Raw genomic sequence first — 10,633 nt, forward strand, 5'->3', positions numbered from 1 at the left:
GACTTCTGTTCTCGTCTCTGTTCCTAACTCTCTGCTTGACTCTCTTATTCGTAGCTTGCTCCGGTATAAACTCCGGAGCCTCTTGTCGGACTTCCACAAATTGAAGACATCAACGACTCTTCGGGCGTTGGTCAATAACTTCACCAAAGTCTTCATTCCTGCGCACTATCAGACTTCAGACTTCGGACTTCCCTTCGGAGGTCGACTTGTGCGCATAGTCCTAACAAAATCTGGATGCCAGTGTGCACTTAGCCCATCAAGATCACATCCCAATGCATCCAGAACCCTTGGTCAAATTTCTGACACAGTGCTCTGCTTCTGCTTTAGCAAAAGGGGAAAACACTCAAAATGCAAATGATCACAAGTAGAACCAATAGTAATATAGATTGTAAATAGATTGGCACGCCTGCATAGGATGGTCCATTGTCTCTGCACTGGACAAAAGTGTGGACAGATAAGAGGAAGAGCCTTGAAGGGTGAGAAAATAGCAGAGCACAAAGCAGATAGCAAGACAGGAGAGCAAAAGGCAGAAAGAGAAAGGTGAGCAAGTACAGTCTACAGTAGTGCACTGCAGGGGTAACCCTGGGGTAATTTTACTGCTACCCCCACCCTTACCCTTGGCTACCCCTCACCCTTGGCCAAGGGTAGAGGGTTTTCAAGAGTGTTGCAGAGGGGTTAGGGTAGGGTGGAGGGTATATCCAAGGGTACCAGCGGCAAATTGTAATAAACATTACCATCCAACAAGTCAATCAACGGAGCATTCACAGTCGACCAGACTCATTCAAATGCAGATGCGGGGAGGAGACCAGTGTGATATATGTCATCTATGTAAGTACAATTTTATCCCAGCCATCTTCCAGCGGGACCTCCTCGTCGCCCTCCAACTCATCAAGCATCGTGACGGTGGCTTCTACATCATTGTCATCAATGAGCTCTAAAAGAGACCACTTGCCAAGGCAGAGAAGGGCACAGATTGACTGCGCAGAGAGGCTGTTGCGGACATGAGGGAGGAGGAGACGCCTGCAGGAGAAGATGTGCTCGATGTCGACAGACGTAGCTGTACAGCAGCGTGAATGTGAGCTCATACAACAATTGAACAGAAAGCACACGTACCGGGGATGGTCAGGTACGCAAGAGCCATGTGAGAGAGCCGGGGGTACTCCTCGTAGTGATCCCACCACCACTTGATGGGATTCTTGGTGGGCTCGGTCAGCGTGGTGAGATAACGGTCGAGCTCGCTCCGGTTGTCCTTGAGTTTACGACACTTGAAGATTGGCAGGTTGTCAAATAGGTTGCTCACCTGATGATGTAGCTAAAGGGAGGTAGGGACAAAACTGGCTGAGTACACACCTTTATGTACTGGCGGCATCATTGTTGCCAAGTCTTGAGGGATAGGGAGATGGGCATACTTACTATTATACTCCTCATCAAGGAGACATTGAGCCTCGTCAATCCAGTCCTGCTTCCAATCGGCCTCCGTGAAGTAATCAAATTTCCATTCCGGGTGGAAACTAGCAGAAGCAGATAAGTTAGAAGTGTTCATGTATTATAGATATCAGATGCTTACCCATTGCAAAATGATACACAAAGCTGTCATCTGTCTGCCCATAGTACCGATTGCAGGTCTTCCAGCTGAGCGACGCAGCAGTGTGGACAGGCTGGGAGAAGGCTGGATCGAGGGCGATCTTGGCGAGCTTGTTGTCGAGGTGGTCCATCGCTGGGATAACATTGATGAGGTTTGATGTTCGAGCGCATGAGAAGAAAAGAGTGGCATCAGAGAAGAGCTTAGAGTACAAGGAGAGACCGTGAGCCAGGGAGCGAGCGAGAAGGGATAATGCGTGAGCCTCTGTCATGCGTGCGCGACAGAGGCTCATGCGCCACATGAGTATAGCGCCCATGGGGCCCGTGCGTCAGTGACGAGCACCCATGGGGTCTGTGTGTCAGTGACGAGTGCCCAGGAGAACGTGTACTCACCTTCAGGACCTTGCGCAACTGCTCAGCCATCTCCCACTCATCATCGGTGAGCTCTAGTTCCCTCAAGTCGTACTTCTTGTTCCCTCTACCTGTGATCTTGTCGATAGCCTCACAGTACTCTAAGGCAACTTCCAGCATTTGAAACGTCAAATTCCAACGAGTCCGAACATCGCATGGCAACACTCGTCAAGGCAAGTCCAGTGATTCAACAATACCATGCCAGGTGGGAAGGAGGATTGTCGAGGAGAAGGAGATCTTGTAAGCAAGGGTCCGGATCTGTGGAGTTCCAAGGTTAGGGGATACCAGGTAAGTATGGTTTGTGTCCGCACCTTCGTTAAGAGCAACTTAACTGGGAGGATGCTGTTCTTCAGCTCCTCCCGCTCTGCATTTTTCATCTCATCCCGTTCATCAACAAAGCTGTCCTCATTATTGTCATGCCCCACATCTATGCCAGCTGGAAGGTCAAGCCTGCTGTCATAGAGGTTGACGTCGCCCAAAAGCGCCTGGATCTCTTTCTCAGCGGCTTTGACTGCTGCACCCTGCTTCCCCTTCTCGACATTGAAAGGACGCAGTACTGACTTGGCGCACAAGTTTACGATATGGTCAAAACAACGCGTCCAGCTGAACTTGCCACCAAAACCCGGCAGCTTCTGCACAAGCACATCAATTGTCGTATTGTTCGATGTGGCGTTGTCCGTGGTCACCCCCAAGATCTTTATTGTATCATAAGTTTTCCAGTGCACTTCGTCTAACCAGTCGCTAACTTACCTTGCCTTCAATTCTGAACTCCTCCAGCATGCCCTTGAAAGCCTGCGCAAGCGCCTCACCTGTGTGCGACTCCGCAACCTCAATGACATCAAGAATGAAGCTCAGTGCGTTCCCCTGATGTTGCAGATGCACTGCGAATGCTAACAGCGCCTTGTGATTAGGTGACATCCAAGCATCAAACATGAAGTTCAGCTCCCCATTGTAGTCCTGCATGCCATCGCCAAAACCTGGTCAGTACCCCCATTTCTCATCACAACCCACTTGCTCACCTGAAGCATGCGCGTGACACGGGCATGGCACCTCGCGAACATGCGCCGTACGTCACGCGACACGGTCGCTGGTGATGGTATCTTATACTCTGGCCTCCCCATCTTCATCAACGTCAGGAAAGCTCGATCTTTCACCGTATCGTATGGACGCTTGTTCTCCGCAACCCACCTCACGATCCATGCCCTGCCACATCACATCAGAAAGTCAAGCTGGGCGCATCATGGTCAAAACAGGTACGTACCATGTTTCCTTGGATGTGAGCTGCCGAGTTGAATACGTGACCTTTCCTTTGCCAGATCTCTTGAATGCCTGCGTGATGGTTCCCGTACGACTGAACACTTTGACCATTGGACGCACCTGGTGGTGCTTGCCGGCTGCCTGTGAGGCGCGGAAGATCTCATTGCCCCAGCATAACTTGACGTGAGTACTCATGTTACTTGTAGATGTTGCATCCTTCGTGTCAAGGAACTATGTAGTCTTGTGCGAACAGCCTGGCTTCGCGCATGAAAATACATGACTGATTTTTGTTGGTGACACAATGACGATGTCGACTTCTGGCTTGAAGAAGGTGTAGACATGTGAGTGCCAGAGCTTCTGGCGTTCCTCTGTTGTTATGTAAATCCCATAGTCCGTGTATCATATGATTATCACTCTCTGAGATCTTCCTCTGGCATCAAAGGTTGCTTCTTCCTCTGCGTTTGCTTGAGTGGAGGTATCTCCTGTATCAGATCACCATCTGAGCCGTCTTCTTGATCTGCTGTTGAAGCCCGGCGGACATCATCTTCATCAGGGACATCTTCGACTGATGGAGGCTGGTAGTTGCTGGACTTCGAGGAGGTGATGGAGATAGTGCTTCTGCTGTCGCTGCCGTTTTTGCTCTTCCGCTTCTTCTTGACGTGCTCGGCAATTGACGATGCCTGCCGCTTGAGCGCAGCAACTGCTTTGTCCAGCTTACCCATGTTATGCATATGTACCGTTGTTCCCAGTGAGGATGATGTTCACTACCACACGCCTGAGTTGCTTATGTAATGGTCCACTTTGGGCTCAAACTATACAGTTTCAGAGTTCAATGTGCTGCCTCTCTGATCAGTGCAGTGAGCCGGTTCCTACACGGCCAGATATCAATAATTACTGGCTGATAAGTTGAGTAAAATTATCCTGCAACCCCTGAGGGTTGTACAAGGGTACCAAGGGTTAGAGATTGCTACCCTCACCCTACCCTACCTATACCCTTACCCTTTACCCTTAAGGGTACGTGCTACCCCTGCAGTACACTAGTCTACAGAGCAACATGGGCCATGTTATTGGGTGTTAAGTCTTGATTCAGGGCTGGCTTCTATGAACTTTGCTCACTGTGCATGGCTCTCCCTCCTGCCCACCTTGCCCATATCTTGCCCACTCCCTCATCTGCCCACTTTCTCAACCACTTTCTCATCTGCTCTCTTGTCCATTCTGCCATTTGCTCACTCATTTACTCACTTCTCCACTCTCTCATCCACAGTGTCATCTCCCACAATTCTGCTAGGTGTCCTTCTTTTGATTCTCCTGCCTCTGCACTTCAATTTGCTTCTGTTCCTCCCTTGTCTACTCATCCCACTCATTTGTTGGTCTCAACTATCTCGCTCCTCCCTCCTGCTGCCACCCCCTACCTCTACCCTCATTAGTGTCACCAAACCAACCAGCAGTTGTGGCTATTACAAATGTGAACTCTCTGCTCTCTTGTGCACTCTCTTGTTTGCTCTCTCATCGACCCTGCCCACCCGCTCTCTCCATCTCTGTCTCTCTATTCCTCTTTTTTTGGTCTCACTCATGTGCATGCGCCTGCTCCATGCATGTGCACCCATTCATTCTTGTGCCTACACACCCACTTAACTCTTGCACACCTGCCTGCTCTCTCTCTCATCGTAGACCTGCTCTATTACACTTTACCATCCACTTATATTCTCACCTGCTATCTTGATTGCCTGCATATGTACTGTATATAGTAGCAAAATACATGTGTACACAATATATATGTGTCTGTCTGTGTTAGTACTGTGCTGTAATCATGAGTGAATGATTGAAGCTATATGTTGACAAATGGTTGGAGGCTTGTTTAGATATCACTAACATACTGCAATGATAGTGCAACATTTTTCTGAGTAGTGGAAGTAGCATCTAATAGTAAACTCATAGTGCTGATTTGCCACAGGTGTTTAGCTAATAGTTATGGAATAGACATCTTAGTTACTATTAGTATCTATTTAGCATCTCCAGGTTTTCCTGATGGGACTCTTCTGTCCAGACCACACCACTTGGACCCTTTATGCCTTTTTTACTTAGATTCTTACTTACTTCACATTGGTCATCTGATTCCAGTAGTATTGTGAAGTCCAGGACTTTCAATATAAATACACTTGCCCAAATTCAGAAAGATGGGCTGTCTTTCATCGTTGTAAATTTGATCCATGGTTTTAGATGCATCAGGATACAATTCTGATGGGCTAAGCACTGCTTAGCATTCAAATTCTCACAGGCCCATTGAAAACCACCTGAAGATAATTGGAGCTTTGAGTTGAGTAAGCAGTGTTCAAGGTCTGACAACAAACATTAATTGAATATTGAGGCTCCAACAAGTCAGATATTGACCCAGATACATCAGGATGAAATTGCATCCTAATGTTTGGGCAAATTTTCAACAGTGCCTATGGTTGCTTAACTACCATTTTGAGTGCAAAAGACAGCCCATCCTTTCAGATTTGGGCAAATTTATTTTTATCATAGCATACTCAGTTTTGATTGGAAACATATGTGTGTTATATCATCAGAATTCCACAGTTAGTGGCTATGACATGAGGGTGTGCAGGTATCTATGGGGTTACCTAGTCATACCCACATCCTTAAAAATCTGTAAAAAAACAGGGACTTATACCTGCGGATGTACTTACTCATAGGTATTCCCACAGATTGTACCCTTGAGTACCCACATGTTTTCTAACTCATGAAAGTCCCTAGTCCAGATATCTTGTGCCGCACACGAAGTATGACTGACACCAAGTCACAGTGTCATGCAGATGTTCAGGAATGAGGAGGACACCCAGCCTCGCATCCAGAACATGATAATGTATGGAGATCATCCTGTCCTCATATGCAACCAGGAAGTTGGAAATGCCCACTTGTATGCTATTTCCTGACCCCCTACACCTCCTTCTGACTTCTTCAACATATGCTTCAAACTCTATGTGCAAGAACCCTTTGATAAGGATGTCACACCGGACAAAGTCTCAGTCATGACACATCTCTTCTACTCTACCCCCAATCAGCCCATTATCGATCATGGCCCCGCACGGCCTGAAACAGCATTTGGCATCCTCCCCTTTAATGAGACCATGTCTCTTCTATGAAGTTCTATTAGAAGGTATGACTACAACTTTGTGCAGTGATGCTCTCAGTGAGAGTGACACCCTTTGTTTGGGTGAATCTGAGCAAAAAGTGTATCTGTTGTGGGGGTATGGCCAACTGTACAATTTCAATGATCAGGAGATTTGGGCTGACAACCTCTCTGATTTAGTCATCGAGACTAATGACCACCAGATGGTCGTCGGTATACAACCCCAGTACGAGAATGACAAGAAAGACTGGCTATTGGGAATCCTCCTCAACAATGAGGAGGATGATGAGATTGAGGACTAGGGGCTAGTGAACAACAACCTCTTTGCGGACTATCTTGTCACTCAAATGCATCTGCATGTATTCTTGGATACCTAAAAGTATACTCACTGTATCTTGGTCACACTTGGACTTGCATGCCCCTATTGTCAATGGACTATTGTTCAAACTTCAGACTCATATTGTTCCTATTCAACTATTGTTCTTTGGTATTATTGTCTAGTTCCATTATCCTTGAGAAATTTCTCAGACACTATTATACTATTTCCTTTATTTTCCCACTCTATTGTCTACTGTCTTATTGTCTAAGTGTTATTATTCCCTTCCCCTTATTGTCTTCATGTTATTATCTTAAGCTCTATTATTCTGTCTCTATTGTTCTTTTTCTATTGTCCTATACTTTATTATTCTGTTCCTATTGTTCCTTCTCTATTGTCTAGTCAGACACAATAGCTTAGATGATGTTTGACAATGTTTGTAGAAATTCCCACAGAGACAATATATAAACCCCCATCCCTCAAGGGATGAGGAAGAAGATTTTCTCCCCCCCATCCCTTTCCACTGTGAAGTTGAGTGCCTTCTAAGTCATACACATACATCTATGTTCACGAAGTGAGGCATCCTCAAACAATATACTTTACATTGTCAAGTCATATTCAAGTCATCATATAAGACCTACAATAGGTCTACTATTAGTCCCAACAGGGACTATCATCAAGTATTATCTGGTCATCTCTTTCAGGGTATTCCCTAACACTACTACCCTGAACAACTGAGGTACTGTCCGATCTCACTCAGATCTGATAGCCTCAGGTGAAGCAATCAACTTTCATGCACATCACTTGTTAATCCAACATCTCTTATTCTTACTTATCAGACCCTCTGCTCTCCAGCCAGACCTCCAATCATCTGACCCTCAGACCTTGACTTCACAGTTATATGTGAAGTCCCTCAGTTGCCTTCTCCCTTAGAGCCTGTGCTAACTCTAAGTCTGAATCCAGAGTCTACTCTGGACTCCAAATCTGTATCTCGAAATAGAGGACAATGATGTTACCTCAGGGTGTTGCCAATAGCCTCACTGAAGTCCTCATTAAGTGATGTTACTTATTTGTTCACTGAACTTTGTTCTTACTCCAGTTATCTATATAATTAGTATGGCACAGTCCTAATGGTCTCCAAGCTCACTGAAGAGCAGTCAGGCACTTGTTCTCTCTTTCTTGCACACTTTCCTGCACACTCACTAAATTATTCTGCTATCACTAAAATGGTGCCCCTCCTCTCTCCCCCTTATCTTGCCTAAGCACCTTTCTAGAAGTTGATAACAGCAACAGTGCCAGTGCACAATAACAAGATACTACAGTGCATAGAAGCTCACCCACCCTTTAAACCTATGCAATATTTGTCCAGCTCTAAATCAACATCCAATTGCATGCCTCTTGCTGTTAAGACAGTGTGCACAAGTCAAACTCCCAATGGAAGTCCAAAGTCTGAAAAATCTGAAAGTGCACAGAAAGTGAGGACTTTGGCGAAGTTATTGACCAATGCCAGAAGATGTGTTGATGTCTTCAATTTGCAGAGGTCTGATGAGAGGCTCCAGAGTTTATACCAGAGCAAGCTACAAGTAAGAGAGTCAAGCAGAGAGTTAAGAATAGAGACGAGAACTGAAGTTGTGAGACAGAGGCGGAGGTCCAATGGAAGGTTAGACAGAGTTCAGATAGAGGTTGCGGGGAAAGCCAGATAGATTGAGTTCCAAGTAACTGAGTAGTTGATGGATGAGTAACAAGACATCAGAACTGAGAAACTATATGGCTGAAATGTCCGGTCAGAGTCTGATAGGAGTAGAGACAGGAGGTGGAATGTGGATGTGACAAGGCAGAAGCAAACAATCAAGCCCTATTAAGTATAAGTAATGGATACAATGTCATAATGCAAGTGGAGTCAGGGCAGAAGTCTGAGTAAGGCATGATGAGTAGGAACAAGGGTGATGAAGTCATACTAGGAAAAGGGGCAGAGTTCCGAGATAGTCCTGTTGGAGTTGTGGTGGAGAAGTGGCAGGGATGAAGGACTTGAGCATAGAATGTGACACTTCCCACCAGTGTTGATGACAATTTGAGATGCTCTCACATCCCATGCTAAATTCCCTTAACTCTGTCCCAAATCCTGATGTGCGTGAAAGTTGATTGTATGAAACAACCTTCACCTGAGGCTATCGGATCTGAGCAAGATCGGATGATACCTCAGTTGTTCGGGGTAGTGTTAGGGAATATCCCAAGAGAGAGATGACCAGATAATACTTGATGATAGTCTCCATTGAGACTAATAGCAGACCTATTGTAGGTCTCATATGACGACTTGACTATGACTTGATAGTTCCCGTTGGAACTAATAGTGGACCTATCGTAGGTCTCGTATGACAACTTGACTTGACAATGCAAAGTGGATCACTCGAGGATGCCTCACTTCCGTAAATGTAGATGTATGCATATGACTTAGAGAGCACTCAACTTTAGAGTGGGAAGAGATGGGGGGGGGAGAAAATCTTCTCCCTCATCCCTTGAGGGATGGGGGTTTATATATTGTCTCTGTGGGAATTTCTACAAATATTGTCAAATATCATCTAAGCTATTGTGTCTGACTAGACAATAGAGAAGGAACAATAGGAACAGAATAATAAAGTATAGGACAATAGAGAAAGGACAATAGAGACAGAATAATAGAGCTTAGAATAATAACATAAAGACAATAAGGGGAAGGGAATAATAAGGCTTAGACAATAGGATAGTAGACAATAAGGGGAAGGGAATAATAGAGTATAGGACAATAATATGAAGACAATAAGGGGGGAGGGAATAATAAGTCTTAGACAATAAGATAGTAGATAGTAGAGTGGGAAAGTAAAGGAAATAGTACAATAGTGCTTGGGAAATTTCTCAAGGACAATGGGACTATACAATAATGCTGAAGAACAATAGCTGAATAGGAACAATATGACTCTGAATAATAGTTCATGGACAATAGGGGCATGCAAGTCCAAGTGTGACCAAGATACAGTGAGTATACTTTCAGGTATCCAAGAATACATGCAGATGTGTTCGAGTGACAAGATAGTTCGCAAAGAGGTTATCATTTACTAGTTTCTAGTCCTCGACCTCATCATCCTCCTCATTGTTGAGGAGGATTCCCAATAGCCAGTCTTCCTCGTTGTCCTCGTACTGGGGTTGCATACCAATGACGATCTGGTGGTCACCAGTCTCGATGACTAAATTGGAGAGGTCGTCAGCCCAAATCTCCTGATTGTTAAAATCATACGGTTGACCAGGCCCCCACAACAGGTACACTTCCTGCTCGGATTCACCCGAGCGAAGAGTGTCACTCTCGCTGAGAGTATTGGTGCACAGAGTTGTAGTCATACCTTCTGATAGAAGAGACATGGTCTCGTCAAAGGGGAGGATGGTGAATGCTGTGTCTGGCCATGCGGGGCCATGATTGACAATGGGCTGACTGGGAGGAGAGTAGAAGAGATCTAAAATGATCGAAACTTCATCCGAGGTGACATCCTCATCAGAGGGTCCTTGCACATAGAGCTCGAAGTGTACATCAGAGAAGTCGGAAGGGGGTGTAGGAGGTCGGAGAATAGTATACAAGTGGGCATTCCCAACTTTCTGGTTGTGTATGAGGACAGAACAATCTCCGTGTGTTATCATGTTCTGGATGCGAGGCTGGGTGTCCTCCTCATTCCTGAATGTCCGCATGACACTGTGACTTAGTGTCAGTCATACTTCGTGTGCGACAATTCAACTGGACCTTCCTTCAAACTCCATTCACTTTTGAAGTTATGGACATCATGTCACATCCCGTGCCCAAGTCCGCCCTGCCGCCTCTCCGACACAACCCCGACCCGACTACCCCTGAACTCCGCCCCCCTTTCCCGGCTAATACGTCACCACCCCTACTCCTTTCCCTCCTGCCTTAT

The 10,633-nt window shown here is 45.8% G+C and overlaps 5 protein-coding genes across 5 annotated transcripts; all 5 read right to left on the minus strand.

Annotated features, from left to right (window-relative positions):
• Positions 1–1,529: 1,529 nt before the first annotated feature.
• L226DRAFT_464445 (uncharacterized protein) lies at positions 1,530–2,112 on the minus strand (the record flags this gene model as incomplete). Its single annotated transcript, XM_067675859.1, has 2 exons — positions 1,530–1,784; positions 1,975–2,112. 2 exons carry the CDS (start codon positions 2,110–2,112, stop codon positions 1,530–1,532), a joined length of 393 nt encoding a protein of 130 aa, XP_067534493.1.
• A 419-nt stretch (positions 2,113–2,531) lies between these two features.
• Positions 2,532–2,690, minus strand: L226DRAFT_426232 (uncharacterized protein; the record flags this gene model as incomplete). The annotated part of the gene is made up of 1 exon (XM_067674648.1): positions 2,532–2,690. A coding segment is annotated over one exon (159 nt), but the record flags the coding sequence as incomplete, so codon positions are not given.
• A 121-nt stretch (positions 2,691–2,811) lies between these two features.
• Positions 2,812–3,480, minus strand: L226DRAFT_425154 (uncharacterized protein; the record flags this gene model as incomplete). The annotated part of the gene is made up of 3 exons (XM_067674631.1): positions 2,812–2,949; positions 3,012–3,195; positions 3,254–3,480. Coding segments are annotated over 3 exons (549 nt in total), but the record flags the coding sequence as incomplete, so codon positions are not given.
• A 179-nt stretch (positions 3,481–3,659) lies between these two features.
• L226DRAFT_571829 (uncharacterized protein) lies at positions 3,660–3,971 on the minus strand (the record flags this gene model as incomplete). Its single annotated transcript, XM_067684602.1, has 1 exon — positions 3,660–3,971. One exon carries the CDS (start codon positions 3,969–3,971, stop codon positions 3,660–3,662), a length of 312 nt encoding a protein of 103 aa, XP_067534496.1.
• A 5,826-nt stretch (positions 3,972–9,797) lies between these two features.
• On the minus strand, positions 9,798–10,412 carry L226DRAFT_523687 (uncharacterized protein; the record flags this gene model as incomplete). The annotated part of the gene is made up of 1 exon (XM_067678836.1): positions 9,798–10,412. One exon carries the CDS (start codon positions 10,410–10,412, stop codon positions 9,798–9,800), a length of 615 nt encoding a protein of 204 aa, XP_067534497.1.
• Positions 10,413–10,633: the final 221 nt, after the last annotated feature.

This window comes from Lentinus tigrinus (genome assembly GCF_003813185.1).
Source record: "Lentinus tigrinus ALCF2SS1-7 unplaced genomic scaffold L226scaffold_15, whole genome shotgun sequence".
Lineage (NCBI taxonomy): Eukaryota > Fungi > Basidiomycota > Agaricomycetes > Polyporales > Polyporaceae > Lentinus > Lentinus tigrinus.